Here is a 17,889-nt window from a genome sequence, read left to right as displayed (position 1 = left end):
ACACTGCCGAGCGTCTTAGCACAAGGCAAGTATTCTTGAACTTTTTCATTAAGCAGGCTCAAATACACACTTGGGCTCAAAATACATGCCATCATCCTGAACTACAGTATAAATGCTTGAGTCTATTTAAACATTGGGGTGTGTAAAATTGTAAGAAATAAACACCTGGGCCTGAATAGACACCAAGCTTGTTTAAATGCCAGATCTTACAGGAAATAAACACTCAGGCATAAACAAGCTGAGAGACAAGCTGACAGATGCCATTGAAAGAGGTGCTGTTAATTAATTAGATTAGTAAACAAGCTGAGAGACAAGCTGGGAGATGCTATTAAAGAGTTGCTGTTAATTAATTGGATTATTTAATTTAGTTTCATGCTTCACTTTTCAGGTTTTGAGTGGCTTTGAAGCCAGACTGGACTACCTGTGCTTAGAAAATCGTGTACACATTACACTTTTTGAAGTGTTAATGCTATCAACTTGACACACCCACTTACTGTATTTTTGTGCATGAATTAGATACAAACACATTAAGTTTTGCTGATAAAATTTCATAACACTACAGTGACCAACTTCACACAAAACAATCCTCACAATTATGCCACAGCTACTAATTTTTCTCAATGCACATACCTGCGATGACTATTTGAGGGTGGTACTGATAACTCTCAGGTTTTGTCAGTGTATCATGAACTAATTAGCTAACACTTAGTACATGCAGCAGTGTATAAATCTAGCTGACTGGTGCATCTCATACTATAAGTACACCAAAATTCTTGCCATTTTGTCAGAACAACTTTAAACTCTTTCCTCAACAGTACACTCTGAAAGAATCATACATGTAATGACAGAAATTATTACCATAACTGTACCACTGTAGTATAATAGTGAGTCTAAAGCACTAATCAAGTACCATATTGTGGGTTTCTTCCAAGGGGGAAAATTTTTGCACTTTTCGTGAATTAGTTGCTATCCGTGAAATCCCCAAATTTGCAGCTCAATGAAAATGGCATTGTTTAATACATAAAAAATCCTGGATAGTGGCTATCCATGAAAATGTTAGAACCCTTGAAAGTAATCAATTATATATATACATGGTATCCAAAAACTTTTTGGAACAAAACGTAAATTGTAAAATTGCTGCACCTTATTGTGGACTGAATCTATGAAACATAATTTAGCACAGAACAATGGTAAATTTCTAATGTATGCCTTCCTCTGCCAGTCATCAACAGGAAGTCTGCAACTGCTGCATTCAAGTACTGCGTCTAGTATAACAGAGGTTACAGAATTTGATCTTGATTTCAAAAATGATAAGTGAAGGTGTAACAAATATGACAAGACTGTGAAGCCAACAACACATTATTTCATACACTTGTAATTGAACATGAATGGAAGATCTGTGGAAGAATTTTTAATCGATATCGTACTGCCGCCTCCAGTGAGTACTGATACTTCAGCAATATCAATGTTAGCGATTGTTTTGATCAAATGTGTATTGGGCTTTCCCCATTGCATTATAATGTAGTTAATTTTAATTATTGTTGTATATATATAAGTAAGTAAGTTATTATGGCAGCTGACACTAGTTGCCAGCTGACCCTCAGATCTTGTAATTTTTTTTCACCCTTGATTTCTCCAATGTTTCTGTATGTGTGTTAACGTGATCTGTAAAGTATTAAAATAAATAAAATTTAAAAGGCTGACCTGAGATACTCTAATACAGCAGTCACCCTAATAGAACAGTCACATGTGTATAGCTGTATATATGCTATAACAGAAAACCACACTAACTAGTCTGTTATAAAATTTAAAAAATGAAGTAGGGATCCTAGCAATAAAAAGTAGTAAAACAAGAGGTGAATGATGGCGTATTACAGCATTATGGCACATGTTATGAGTAAAAATTTTGTACTAAAAATCAATTGAATTTTCTAATCGATCCACTTTTTCGATCAATTGAATTTCATTATCGATTGCAAAATCAATTGAAATGTAGAAAAATTAATCGGAATGTGTCATTGATCAGAAAAATCAATGAAATTATGTAATTGGTCAATAAAATTGATAAATAGAATTAGCTATGCAATAAAGAAACTTAATTGATACAGAGTTATATGTAGCTACAATCAATCAGTATAGGACTCCATCGAAAATAATTTAAATAATACATTAAACAATAATTGGTAACCCATATTTGTTTTAATAATGGCCGTACCAGATCTTCCAGCAGCAAGTTATGCCACAGAAACTCTGACAATGTTACTGTAGCTAATTAGTATTTTTTTTAGAATACCTAGATTGTGGAATGCACTGCCTATCATTGACTTACCCCTCTCCAAGCAAAAGCTGATTAATTTTCTATGGAAACATTTTATAGATACTTTTGACACTAATAATAATAATTGTACTTTGTATTTTTTATGTCCTTGTAGAAATTGTAGTAAGCTTTCCCACTCATGTAAATTTAACACTTACAGAACATCGTACGTGACCTTGGATTAGTTTTCTCTGGTCTAGTCATATTTATTCTACAGTAGCCAAGGCATACAAGACCTTTGATTTACTTCGCAGGACTTTTAAGAACACCACTTCCATTCAAGCTACAAAACATTATATTTAACATTAGTGAGGTCCAAACTTCTATATTGTTCCGCCTTATGGCAACCTTATCTTATGAAGGACATTGTATTGCTTGAGAGAGTCCAGTGTTGTGCAACCAAATTCATTTTGAACAATTATACTATGGATTATAAAACAAGATTGACCCATCTTAAACTGTTACCTTTAATGTATGTTCTTGAGCTAGAAGATGTTATTTTTCTAATAAAATCCCTGAATACCCCCACAAACAGTTTCAATGTATCTGACATTAGTTAACTCAATGCCATTGATGAAGTAATTGGTAACATGTGAAGTGGCTTTAAATGTAAGACAACACGTTTCTTAATGCTGAATGAAAGATGGTTATCAAGACTCCATTCATATAGTGAATTCAAGTTGCTTTGAAGTAGGTTGGAGTCTGTGATAGAATGAATTGCTTTAAAGCACTTGAGGTCATCTGCAAACCTGAAAATTGTTGAATTTTCAACTCTATTAGATAGGTCATTAACATAGATTATAAACAGTAGTGGACCCAGGATGCTAACCGGGGTACACCAGATTTGGCAGGTAAAGAGCGAGATATATTGTTATTAACCAGAAAACATTGACTACGATCAGACAGATAGGACATAAATAAATAGATTCTATAATACAATATTATAGAGCTCTTTCAGCACGTGAGCAAAATTACGCATTCTAAAAAAGTCGCCCACGCATAAGTAGTACTGGTGCACAAGGTAACGATGGTGATTTGTGCGTTGCTCGATGCGGTCAAACTGAGACAAGGAGATTTCCTTTTATAGAACCCCTGCAGTTAGAAGGAAAAGTTCTAGACGCAAGTTGGAGCTGTCGATAAGGCGCAGAGCTGGGTATGTGGCAGCTATTTCCAGAGAAGACCTAGACGTTAAAGCATTAGGAAACGCTGGTTTTTATCCAAACTAGCGAATTATATATTTTTTTGGTACCACTTTGGACTTAAGAAAATTTTTGACTAGTGAAATACAAAATTAACCGGAGTTAGTATGCGATATTGAGAAGTGGTTGTCTGTGGATTCGGGGATTGTACAACATGATGTAATGATAAGACTACCCTCGGGGCTGCCACCTCATAATGTCTCTGAATCATCGTGTCAACGTTCGAATTGTCGAGTGATCACGGCTGATGGAGGATCGCATAGGGTGACGACGGCATGTAATGGTTGTGGCGCTGTGGGGGGTGCATTGCCTGATGTGTGCGCACTCGCCCTCGGGCGCTGCGCGCCCTCGGGCATCGTGCGTACATATCAGGTAATGCACGACTTACAGTGTTGCAACTAATATGTTACACTTCAAAGTAGCTTTTTAAGCTTTTGAAGGTGCTTTTTAAAGTAGTTCTAACCCTTTCAAGTTACTTCTACAGTAGTTTTAAGCTGCTACGTTCACTATTAAGTTAAATGCCTTTGATGTGGTTGAGGGTGCTTTTAATGTGGTCTGGAATTTGTCCAGAATCCTCTGTGACTATAACACCAGTACTTACTATGTAAGGTTTTCAAAATGTATAAGAAACCTTATCACCATGAGACAGTTTTGATTGTGGGATTCGGTTGGTCTCAACTGAGAGCCACAGGAGGGCTCAATTGCAGGCCACAGGAGATCACTGAAGCCCACAATGTAAAGTGGATGTTGCTCATATAGGTTTCATATACATTTTACTACAGTATTCAATAGTAAGAAGCATTAAAGCTGTACAGTTTGTGGAATGCAGTAATGAGTTGTCAGCACACTTTGCAGTGGACATCTAGATGTTGCACTGCTAAGTGTGCCACATCACATTTGTAGCATAAAGAATTCCTTTGATCTGAGGTGTGAAAGTTTACATAGATAATATATACCCGGCTATTATCTATGTAACACTTTCACACCTCAGGTATCTATTATCTATGTAACACTTTCACACCTCAGGTATCTATTATCTATGTAAACTTTCACACCTCAGATCAAAGGAATTCTTTATGCAGTAATGAGTTGTCGCACTGCAAAGTGTGCTGACAACTCATTACTGCATTCCACAAACTGTACAGCTTTAATGCTTCTTACTATTGAATACTGTAGTAAAATGTATATGAAACCTATATGAGCAACATCCACTTTACATTGTGGGCTTCAGTGATCTCCTGTGGCCTACAATTGAGCCGGAGGTATATATTATCTATGACGACAACCATGGACCACTAAGGTGGGCACTACCATGATTTTGAAGTGGGCAGGACATCATGATGATCTAGTCAGTGTAGTGGCATGACAATATTTAGGTACTTGAGGGCACGTAAGTTTTCATTTACTATATTTACTATCTGTGGCAGGATAACAGGCAGACACTAATTTACAAATCACACATCACAAATCTTACTATTAGAACAGTCACCCTATTTTGAATAATGAATTTAATTGTAGATAGCAGTGTACTCTTCAAATATACAGTGGTAGCACCGTGGCAATTTCTGTATGGGAAGCATAACCAACACTCTTATTAACATGATAGCTATCTGCTATTGTTTCGTTTCAGTTAAGTGTACTTTTAGTCCAGCGCCCAAACCACAAAGCTGTTCACTTTTTGATAAAAGCACCAAATTTCTTATAGGGTTTGTAGCATGTGTACTAAGTGATTTTAGAAGGGGAGGCATGTAAAAAGTCCTTTGGAACCCTATTTTTTGGACCTTGACAACTGCACTATTTGTTTACATGGAAAACAATCAAGTTTAAAGGTTGGATCTAGTATTAGACCAGTACAAAGCCTGCAGCTGTGACATGATGGCCCATTAAAATGCCACATGAAAAAAAAATTGTTTTCTCAGCCTGGCAGTAAACAAAATGAGTGAAAATGCTATTTTCAAGGGGTTTTATTGAAGTTTTGCATTTTCAATGCACATACTGTAGTTCTGTAGTATCATGTACAAGGATCATCATGATGTGTATCGTTTCTTTATCAAAGGTAAAAGTTATTGAATGATGAAGTTTTAATTGGTTACAGGTGGACATTAAATTATTGAAAATCCCTCTGTATAAACATAAATCAAGCAATTATCTCTGCAATGTTGATCAAATCTAATTAGTATTGTAGAGATACCTTGTTGTTTAGTATATACTCTGATATTCCAATGATTTCATACACTTAGTAGCTTCAGAACGTATATTATGCGCTTATAATTAGTCATCAATCAACACTCTGAATCACCGAATCATTTTAACAAAGCCATAGAACCTTACGGGTTCATTTTTCACTGGTGCAATTTGACACTCTCCCTATCCCATTATATTCTGGTACTGCAATGGGATGAAACACACACACACATATTTACGTACATAACATCAATGGCTGTTTGAGTTGACAGCTGATTCCTTGCAAGTTCTGCCGGCTGTGCATGAGAAAATTCTCTCCAATCATACCATTTGATGATAGGTTAGATTATTAGATCTTGTGGCTTATGTTTATTCTGTTCTGAAGCAGTATAATGCTGCCTCTGGGGCTAAAAAGTATGCATCAAATTAGCTCTCAATAATGAGCTGGTGTTCTTATTGATGAGATGTTGGAAAGTACGCCTGTAACATGGCCACTATGATGGAGCAGTCTTATAAAGAGATAGTCACTAAACAATACTTTTACTGTATTTAAGAAGAGCTAAAAATTAATAATGTTGTGACTTGTGAGATTGTTTTCTGTATGTTTCCCATAATAGGAATGTGTCAGATTCCCTGTGACTGTATGGTTTCTTATTAGTGATAGCCATTGAAAGTCGCTAAACCTTGAACAACCAAGTTGGTCCCTTTCACTGGCTGAAGAGCTCCATGTCTGACCTGTCTCATCGGCAAATCATTGAACATATCAGAGGTGGAAACACTGATGAATTTTTAGACATAATGGAAGCTGGTAGGTTTTCAAAGATAACAAAGTCTGTATAATACTCTGTATATTATAATTTGACATTAACTTTACTGATGATGTGGGAACTTTACTGATGATGTGGGAACTTTATTGATGATGTGGGGCAAACACTCCTAAATCGAGTGTCAGCATTTGGCACAACTAAAATGGTTGAGTATCTTCTTGAGCAAGGAGTAGACATCAATAAGGACCAGTGATCATCTTTACACTATTTATTCTGCTTGCTTTGGCTAACCAAACATTGTGAAGGTACCGCTGAGTTAGCTATATATGAATGCATGTGCATGATTTGCTGTTGTTTTAAGTTGTTGCTTCACTACAATGCCAATCCAGATTTGTGTGATGAAGATGGACCAATTGCTCTACAGAAGGCACAAGAGAGGGACAGCCAATGGCACCAACAAGTGGCTCACAATCCTTGGAAGAACTGCATTGTTTTCCCCTAAGTGCTAGGATGTAAACATGTTTTGTTTACCACCATATAGCATATGCTACCAGCATACACACTACATTTAGCCATACCTGTTCTAGCTTTATAATACTCTATGAATTCAATGGTGATAATCATATTGTAGTGACTACTTTAGTGTACAGTGAACCTGTTAATGTAGGATATTCAGAATGGTTCTCTATGATCACTATTCTGAATATCCTGTATCAGAGACGTGTCCTGACCTTGGAAAATCTAAAATGTACTGGGACCCCAAACAAGCAGATATTTGATAACCAAGAGGCATCCACACTTTGAGAATTATGTTGCACACTTTGTAATGCACCTACAAGACCCTTACAAATTTAAACACCTACTCAAATAGCAGAGAGTTGTGTATAAGAAGTCAAATTGGGTGATGTATGGGTTGAGTTGGCCATCTTGTATAATCTGTTAGGAATGTGCACCGCTATTATTATTAGTACTGCTGACCAACAACTTCCTATTGCAAAAAATATTTTTAATGTCCTGTTGAACCCATGTTGTGGAGTGGAAATTTGTTAATATACTTCCTGTGAGTGCCCAAAAATATGTTACTAGCTAGTACAGTGAAGCCTAATCCAAGGTCACTATAGGATAAGTAACTTCAACAGTGAAATTGCATGGCTTCATGCCACTTTTACCTCTAAAAGAGGAAAATCTGCAAACAACCCTCTGAAGGCTATACAGCAGCTTAGAGCATGCAGTTCCTTCAAGTGGATGGACATAATAATTGTGCAGGGCCGCCCAGAGAAATTAAGGGGCCCAGGGCAAAGAGTTAAAGTGGGGCCCTTGACCCAAGTTGTAAGGAGAAGACCAAAAAAAAAAAAAAAAAAAAAAAAAAAAAAGGTCACAACCTGCTGGCAATGACAAAAACTACCCATCACCAACCATATCTCCTTATCTATAAGCTTGCTACACTGCTCCTCTGAAGAATACTGTGACTGCTCTATTAGAGTATATCAATCTTTTAAACAGGTATTCAGGGGGCCCCTTTCAGGCTGGGGCCCGGGGCAAAATGCCCCAGTTGCCCCCCCCCCTGTGGGCGGCCCTGTAATTGTGTAATATCTATAGCTAGTTTAATTAAATTATTTCCAAAAGTTGTCAGCAACTATCAAGCAACTTTCTCATTATAGCCCATCCCTCAACCTTGCCAATTTTGGAAATTAATGTGTACACAATAAGCGTATACATAAAATTTAATGAACTTTCAATCATGGGTAGCTTGGAAATAATTTATACAAAATTTCAGTTTCTTCTGGCATGGCTTATTTCACACATAATCTCCCCTAACCAATACCCTGCTATATAAGTTGGGAGGTATAGGACACATCAACCTCAGAAATTATTATCCAGCTGTACATAGATCTGGTCAACTGGAGAGCTGCTAATTAAGATGTGGTCTACCATACCATCAGATGTATATACTATATACATTCATAACTGTACCTTACCAACAGTGTGTCCTACAGTAGTAGTAAATTAGTAACAAGCCGGCTGGATTTCATTTGGAAAGTAGCCAAAGATACAACAGTCCATGATGCTATCATGAGTTCATGTACATGTCCTCCACAGAAATCACTTCTCTGGACTAAATACTAAATCAGAGGATTAAAGTTTTTAAATGTCAAATCACAGGTTTTTTCTTTTGCTGTAAAGCAGCCAACTATTATACAGAAACCAATTTAGTACAATAAGAAAGTGATGTAATCAATAGGTCATCAACATATTGATGTACACTCAGAAGCTGGGCAGATGAACACTACAAACTGTAAGTATGGTAAATATGTTATTCACTTCGTGCAATTTTGACTTGTACTGTTACTATATAGTACTTGTACAATTACTTTTGTAATTACACTTAAATGTGTGATTATCTATACTAGAGTGGAACCTCAATTATCCAAACACCAAATCAATGCTCAATTAAAGTATTCAAGTGTATGCTTTATTAGAGTAGTTGAGCAATACTCTGTATATAAATGTATGGAAATTCGATTTTACATACTATTCGATTATATGAACATGCTTTTCCCCCAATTAGTTTGGATAATTGAGGTTCGTGTTTAACCAAGGGAAAATGGTAGATGGGCTTGGGAGTTTTTATTCAAACAATTGTACAAGAATGTATTTGACTGCATGATCTGAACCATATTTGATGACTGAAAACCATTTTTATTAAGTCAAAATCTTTTTTATGACAGATATAAATTACACCACTAGCACAGTTTTCAGTTCAAGAAGTTTACAATTCAGTCTGTAGTTAGCACTTCTCCAGTAACAGAGATATTCCTTGTCCCCCACCAATACATGCTGATCCTATAGATCTCTTCATATCCCTTCGACGCATCTCATGAACCAAGTGGGCTGTGATACGTGACCCACTTGCAGCAAGAGGATGACCTGGAAAAAAACAAACACTGAGTGATTTTATAAAACCTACCAAGCAAATGGAAAAATGCAATTTGACAATATACACAGGAATTTGTTCTTCATGTAAGCATAAGAATACTGGTATAACATGGACACTTTTGGCACCAACAAGTATGTGCCACGTTGTCTTGATTTCTAGTTCATTGTATAAGGGATACTGAGTTTATTTATTCGCTACTGTGTAGGACTTACAGAAGCAGGTTGTGTCCATGAGAACATGTTGATAGGGGTATGAGGGTAATACAAGTCTTACAAGACCAAGAAAACATTTTGCAAAATATATTTTAACTGTTTGAGTAAATTATTCGAATTAAAGTGGGTTCACCAAGATCAAACACTGTTTTTGTCACATAAAATATCTAGAGAAGTGTATGATTTGAGAAGTAAGGTATACATAGAACTATATTTTAATAGAATGCACATCTCATCAAATGCTCTATACAACAGTCACCAGTGGTACTCGTATCATTACTGACTTTCTGCCGTGGGTTGCAAATACAGTGGAACCACTTTTTTGCTGTAAAGGTGGTTTTCCCCTTTCAAAATGCAAAGAGCCAGATCTGTTACTAAAAGTTTTTGTCCTTATGAGTGGAGGTTTATCCTTTTGTGTTCATATTTCAGAGTTTGTTACAAGAAGTTCCACTGTACTTGTTATATGTACAACACAATACAGTAGTGTACACACATACCTAAAGCAATGGCACCACCATTGACATTAGTCTTCTCCATGTCTAGTCCCAACTCTTTAGCAACTGACAAAGATTGACCAGCAAAAGCTTCATTGACCTGTACAATCATGTCCACATTATACTGAATACATATCATTGGACTACTTGCCTCGACTAAATCAATCTGGTCAAGGGACAGTCCCTGTTTCTCCAACAGCTGCTTGATTGCAGGGGCAGAACCAATACCCATGATTGAAGGGTCAACACCCACCACTGTGTAATCAACCAGTCTGGCCAATGGGGTGAGGTTGTGCTTGTTTATTGCCTCCTCGTTGGCTAAAACTACAGCACCTGCACCGTCACAAATATCCTAAGGAAAAATGTAAGTATAGGTATGTGTGTTACACAGTATGTTATACACCATTCATTAAATAATATTCTTATTATCATATATATGACATGTATGAGGTACTGTAAGCAGTGAACAAAACTGAGTTGAAGGTTTTTAGTGATCACTAGTTTTCTACACAAATCACCTACATACTATATACAGCAGCAGAAACGACTCTCCATATAACATCTCTAAAGGACACTTTCTAAAGCCCGTAGTACCTCTGAAACAAAATAACAGTAAAATTTGTTGAAATCAGCTGGTACCAAATGCTAGCAGAAATTTTGTTCATGAAATTGCATACTGAAAGCATCTGTAGGGTTCCCACCACATGCAGCATAGCATAATGCATTCCTGATAATTCAATAATATTTCTAAGGACTGAAAAGTAACCATAAATTGTAATTACATCCCTTGCAAATAGCTACAGTCCCTTATATGTACATGAACATTTTGCATAAAATATTAACAGAACAGTTAGATGTACATTAGTTTATATAGCAGAAATGAGCTGCTGTATAGGAGCTTCATACAGCAGGTTCTTGAACACTGCAAGGTTATATGAAAGTACTCAGTCACTCACAGATGCATTCCCAGCAGTCACTACACCATTTTCCTTGAAGACTGGTTTGAGCTGTTGTAGTTTCTCAAACGATGCTTCACGAGGATGTTCATCAGTAACAAATAGCTCCTTCCCTTTCTTACCCTTCACCTCCATTGGTACCAGTTCCTCATTAAAGTAGCCATTTTTGTGAGCTAATGGAAAGTAATCAATTCTAATAAGTCCAAAATATTTCTAGCATGTAGTACTATTAGTAAGACTTTTTATTGATGTAGTTAAGCAAAATTTTGTAATACATGTAACTGTCTGTGTGATAGCTAAACAAAACACAATTGCACATGCCAGAAATCTTTAAAGCACTGGTTCTTAGAAAAGGCTCTTAATAAACAATTTAAAGTTTGCATATGCTTTCAAACTGCAGTGTCAATTTTAAATAATACAACTATGTACTCCTTTAAATTTTTTCATGACAGCTCCATATGCTTAATGATTGACTGTTGGTAAGGGAGTGAGGAGTGAGCAATGACAGTATTGAAACACAATTGAGTTAATGAATCATCAACACAGCATACAACACTTAATCCTGAAATACAATGGTGCTAACCATTTGTCCAGCGTTGTTGGCTGGCTAGCGCAAAGCGGTCACAGTCTTCCCGAGTGATACCGTACTTGTCAGCAAGTTTTTCAGCAGTCAATGCCATTGGTAGCTTACAGTAGGAGTCTTTGAGTGATGACCACAACGTGTCCTCCATCTTGAGTGACAAAAATAATCCAATAATGCAGTACTACACTGGAACCTCATCTTAGAGGACTCTCTGAGAAAAAATGACAATCCAGGTAATTCTGCCGACAATAGTAGGCAATAGCTAAACTGGCTGCTTTGCAGTAAAAAGTGACCAGTACTCACAATTTTAATTTACTCATTTGTTACAAAAATACTGGAGAGTGTGTGTATTAAGTTATAGTTGAATCCTACCAAACTGCAGTGCAATCTTAAAGCTTTTTATAAATTTATTTATTTGTGAAGATCAGTGTATTCATAGACTCAATAATACTTATGAGGATTAGAAATGGAAGTCAGTGCACGTGGGATCTGTGTTTCGGTTATTTTCGGTACTTCTTACTACAAAGCAGGACAATTCTGCTGGATAAATTGGACAGTTGTGGCTACAAGTTAAAATACTCACTGGCAGAAAAGAGTACAATTATTGAGTCAGACCCACATTTTGGCTGACATAGTTATGAAAATGTTTACAACCAGCAGAAATGCTTTGCCTCAGTACATTGCACCCAAACTACTCTATTAGTGTGTAACACAACGTAGTGAAGTGTTCAAGTGAAATTTACAAGGTATCAAATAACATCAGCTAACATTGGGGATTTAGTACACAAGCAATGCTTAGTTTCAAATCCTGGTAAGTGTTATAGTATGTATGGTTTATCCAATATACCAATGTGTTGCATTTAGCTAAAAAGGCCTCTAGGTTTTAACTACATAATGTAAGTGGGTACTGGGTGGGATCAAAAATGTACAAAATAACTGTTAGGCCATCATTCAGAATTCCTAGCCGGGAATACAGAACACCCTCGACAGGTGTGACCTCTTAAAAGGTATATGTACGTACAACCAGTCTAAATTAGAACTTGAAATCTACACACAATGTATGTATAACTATTCACAGCACATACAGTAGACCCTTCCCTTGTGTATCCGAAATTATTTTATTAGAATATTTTGAGTGCAAGTGTATGTTCTATTAGAGTATTTCAACAGAGCTCTGTATATAAATGTATGGGCTTCAGTTATCCAAACTATTCACTTATCGGAACACTTTTACCATTGCCTGAGACACACTGGGGTTCAGATAACCGAGGATCTACTATATACTGTACATGATGTCAAATCAAGACTTGTGAGGTTTACTGACACAAATGGGAAAAACTGTACAATTGGAAATTATCTCTTAAAGGATGTCTTAACAAATGAATACTGAACTATTTGGTAACATTTTGATTAGTGCAAAGTGCTAGAATTCAGCTACATACATGGCCACTTTCTCTCTGAAATATATGCAAAATTAATGGTGGTTGTAATTTTACATGGCTGAACAGTCCATCTTGTAGAAATATAGCTGGTAACCAACACCATTTCCACTGTAAACACTTGTAATTTACTAGTAAACAAATATCCAAATTGTAAATTTGGTATCCAGATAAAATCTTAACAAACAAATATCCAAATGAATCAAATAATTGCTGTAGTCCTAGTTTATACAAATAAAACTTCAGAAAATGAATTTGAAAAATTTGCTAAATGTGACTGGGCCTGCGAAAACAGGGCATGTGGGCACAAACTACACCCCATCACTCTACAGGCCATATCTCAGTACTGGAATAGTATATTTGCATTCTGTAACTTGCATCATGATGCCAATTAAATGCTTATTAAGAGCTGAAATTTGTAATGCAATAGCATAAGGGTATAAAACGTTATGAGTGATGAAAGTGTGAAAAAGTAGGCAAAAATCATGCACCCACATGCCCTATTATCGCAGGCCCGGTCACAAATAGTCTTTGCCCTTTCCTCATATAGGGATATACTAATACACACACAGCATATACGTAGTGTATAGAGTGCACAATTTAATTACCTTCAGGACCACTCCCAAGGGGATCCCCAGCGTGCATTCCTCACAGCATAGGGGGCTTGACTCATACTCTCCGTACCTCCAGTGAGTACTATGTTGGCTTCTCCTAGCTTGATCTCCTACAAATGAAATAGTTGAAAATTACTAACCATGTATGTAAGTAATTCTATGCACATGGTGAACTACATATTCTCATATATTCAAACACCAGACTGAGTACTAATGATAAAGCAGTAGGCCCAAAACATACACAACTAAGATCACCTTGTATTTTTAATAACACAGTGAGGTCTATCAATGAGGTTTTCTTAGCACAACCACATAAAATGTGAGGTGGTCCTATCAAGAAGTATTATACGTACCCTAGTTATCTTTGGGGGTCTACTTGACAAGGTTGCTACAATGAGGTAGCTTTATTATTAAGGTGGTGACCACAATTATTGACACATAAATTTTTGTTGATAAATACCAAATCGGTGAAGAGGGGTTTGTACAATATAACCATGAAAACGGAATTCATCATCTTACAGTATTGTAGTACTGTATAGTTGGGATCATGAAAATTTGTACTTTCCATGAAAATATTGACAATACCTTCATGACACCTTGGCAGTATTGGTGAGGTATAACCAAGCCCAAAAAACCCTTCAGTGCAACCTGAATTGCTTTGAACAAGTTACTATAAAACTAAATTTTTTAGTGAAGTAGTCTGACTGACTGACTGACTGACTGACTGATTGATGCCTTCAGACAAGCATTATAACTTGATAACAACTATAAAGCTACAGCCTTGACTTTCACTTGATTTTTTCACTCTGTAAAACACATTTATACTGCTTGCTGGTAAATGTGACCCACTGAGTGAAAACCGTGTGACTGTTTTCGCAAAATTCTATTTTGCCATAAAACTGCATTGAAATACACTGGGTAAAAATATGTGTAAAATTTACACACGCTTTAATCACGTTCGTACGCGCTGAAATTAAGCTCAAATCAATAAAACCTATATACCACTGGGTTCGCCTGTTTATGAAGAGTAAGTAAAAATCTTTGTTTTGTGTTTGCACAGCAAAGAATACATGAGTTATGAGCACTTATTTACGATGTGGTAAAAACAACATTCACCATCATCATTTCTTAGGGCCTTTTTCTTTGTCAACACGGAGGAGTACAGGGAAAGCACTATACAGTACCTTGATTGCTTTGCCAGTTCATGGTACAAAGATTGAGCCAAGTCCCATTTTCATAGCTTGTTTCAATCATGAGTTATGATCGATTATTTAAGCGCCTGTAATTTATTTCCCGTATTGTTGCTGTACAAATTGAGTTTATCACTGTTCCAACTGTCAAGCACTATAACTCCAAGACCAATCATCATAGAAGGCTTAAACTTTGGCTGTTGACTCTTTCGCTACTATAGATGACAGAGATGCAATAAAAATGGAATTTGAGGAATGTGCGAAAACAGATGGTTTCAACCAGTCACAAATAGTATAGAGCTGCTCATTTATCATACGATTATAGCCCCATATACTTCTGGTGCCATTCTTTCCTTTGATGCAATGTTCACTATTGCTGAATTATGTTACAAAAAGTCAAACAAGTGTAAGGAATTTTAGGGATCTCATAAGGATCCATAAAAGGGGATCTCGTTACAATAAAAAGGCTTAAAAGCTTGAAGCACAAATTTAATCCTTATTTTAGCCATACATGTTTATTGCTACAGTAATTATCTATATAATAGTTAGACATCAAAACACAGGGTTCTACGGAATTTAGAAACCCTCAGACCCTGTAATAGCTTCCTCACTTCACTCGCACACCACAACACAGGACCTTTCAGGTGACTAAATTCCATGGAACCCTGTGTTTTGATGTCTAACTGATTTAGACCATAGCTTCTTGTTGTACCCTCACTGGTGCTTGTTTTACCTTCACAGTTGTTTGTGACAATGAGAAATGTAAGAAGCAAGCCCCCTGTAACTTATAACGGAACTTGCTATCCAGTTAACTGCCCATGCATTGCCAATGTTACAGGTGCACAATTGCTGTGTCCCAGAGACAGGGATCTATTGAGACATAAACAAGGGATCTACAGGATTTAGATACCTGTAAGTAGCCAATGAAATTTGAGTATTTCACTTTGCTGGGGTCTAAGTATTGAAGAGGATTAAATTTGCACTTCAGGTGACTTTTTATTGTACTGATCCCTTCTAGCTTGTCAAATTCTTTTCTTATGTTGTAAACTTGTAATTTAAAGAGATTACGTAGCTAACAGCCTGGGGGGTATTATCACATACTTGAAACAAATTTTATCTCTAGATCATTAAAGTGACATACCACAGTGTTAATTATGAATACTACAATTCCCCCATTGGATGTTTTCTTCAATTTTATGGCTACATACATACATCTGACTCTACTGTACATCTGTTAGCACTTGTCAATACCATATACGGCAAAATTTTCAAGGGGAAAAACATTCGCGGTTTTCGTGATTGTGCTGCTAACCGCGAATGTTTTCCCCTCGAATATTGTGTACAAAAAATCTAAAAACTATATATAATTACTATACCTATTTGCATTTTGTAGGTCTTCATAGCCAGAGCAGCGGTTTTGCAAGCTCACACATTTGACATTCTTTAATTGGAGAAAAAGATAGTGTCTGTTAGGGAACGCTCCGTTTTTAACACTCAACACATGGCGCTGCTTAAGTATGTCAAGCTCAAGAAACTGACTTTGCCAGATCTGGAGGGGTCTTATCCTTAAGTGCTTATCATTTCACCAGGCGCTTAGCTACTATCGGCAATGTTTTCCCCGCGAATTACAAGATTTCTATGCAACTGCAAATATTTTCCCGCGAATTAGCAATGCTTCTGTGCATTCGCGAAAGTTTTCCCCCTTCGAAAGTTTTGCCATATATGGTATTTGATATGTCAGTAAATATTTACCTGCCTGATTACTGTGAAATAGTGACTAACTAATTAGCAGTAAACTTACAGTATGCCTGCTACATGTAAAATTTTGATAGGAAAGTTTTGACGACACTGCAATGCAATTTGTCAAATTTATTGAAATTCTCCCAACCCCTCCAGTAAACTTTTATGTTCTACAGTATTATGTAGCACCCCACATTACAACTGTATACAAGGTGTTTGTTTATATACACATTCCCAGGTTGTTGCATGTAGTGTCATACTGTTACATAATATGTGTAGTCCACTACCTCCAGCTGTCTTGTTGGACTGGTATTACCTACTACACAGCTACAAGTAATTGGACACTTGGATACTACACCGTACTATTTTGAGTACAAGTGTATGTTCTATTAGAGTATTTCAACAAAGCTCTGTGTAAAAAATGTATGGACTTCAGTTATCCAAACTATTCACTTATCTGAACACTTTTACCATTGCCTGAGACACAATGGGGTTCAGATAACTGAGAATCTACTATATACTGTACATGATGTCAAGTCAAGACTTGTGAGGTATACTGACATGAATGGGAGAAACTGTACAATTGGAAATTATCTCTTAAAGGATGTCTTAACGAACGAATACCAAACTATTTGGTAACATTTTGATTAGTGCAAAGTGCTAGAATTCAGCTACATACATGGCCACTTTCTCTCTGAAATATATGCAAAATTAATGGTGGTTGTAATTTTACATGGCTGAACAGTCCATCTTGTAGAAATATAGCTGGTAACCAACACCATTTCTACTGTAAACACTTGTAATTTACTAGTAAACGAATATCCAAATGGTAAATTTGGTATCCAGATAAAATCTTAACAAACAAATATCCAATCAAATCAAATATTTGCTGCAGTCCTAGTTTATACAAATAAAACTTCAGAAAATGAAGTTTGACAAATTTGTTAAATAGTCTTGCCCTTGCCTCTTATAGTGATTTACTAATACACACACATCATATATGTAGTGTACAGAGTGCGCAATTTAATTACCTTCAGGTCCACTCCCAAGGGGATCCCCAGCGTGCATTCCTCACAGCATAGGGGGCTTGACTCATACTCTCCGTACCTCCAGTGAGCACTATGTTGACTTCTCCTGGCTTGATCTCCTACAAATGAAAGTTGAAAATTACTAAACAACAGCATGTGTGTGTACATACGTACGTATTGGTACATTTACAGAGGAGGGTGGACGCGCTATAAGCGCCGGCTACTTAA

The 17,889-nt window shown here is 36.6% G+C and overlaps 1 protein-coding gene across 2 annotated transcripts; it reads right to left on the bottom strand.

Annotated features, from left to right (window-relative positions):
• Positions 1 to 9,143: 9,143 nt before the first annotated feature.
• LOC136254039 (3-ketoacyl-CoA thiolase, mitochondrial-like) lies at positions 9,144 to 17,832 on the bottom strand. Of its 2 annotated transcripts, XM_066046694.1 has the most exons (7): positions 17,665 to 17,768; positions 13,698 to 13,813; positions 11,651 to 11,798; positions 11,068 to 11,240; positions 10,263 to 10,463; positions 10,115 to 10,211; positions 9,144 to 9,395 (listed from the first exon to the last, which is right to left on the bottom strand). In XM_066046694.1, exons 1-7 carry the CDS (start codon positions 17,699 to 17,701, stop codon positions 9,256 to 9,258), a joined length of 912 nt encoding a protein of 303 aa, XP_065902766.1. In that variant the 5' UTR covers positions 17,702 to 17,768; the 3' UTR covers positions 9,144 to 9,255. The 2 variants fall into 2 exon arrangements, with proteins under 2 accessions (XP_065902766.1, XP_065902765.1); XM_066046693.1 differs by lacking the exon at positions 13,698 to 13,813 and having other exon boundaries at positions 17,665 to 17,832.
• Between the last annotated feature and the right edge of the window lie 57 nt (positions 17,833 to 17,889).

Source organism: Dysidea avara, chromosome 4 (assembly GCF_963678975.1).
Source record: "Dysidea avara chromosome 4, odDysAvar1.4, whole genome shotgun sequence".
NCBI classification, from domain to species: Eukaryota; Metazoa; Porifera; class Demospongiae; order Dictyoceratida; family Dysideidae; genus Dysidea; species Dysidea avara.
Note: the sequence above shows the minus strand (reverse complement) of the source record. Positions and strands in the feature narration are given on the sequence as shown.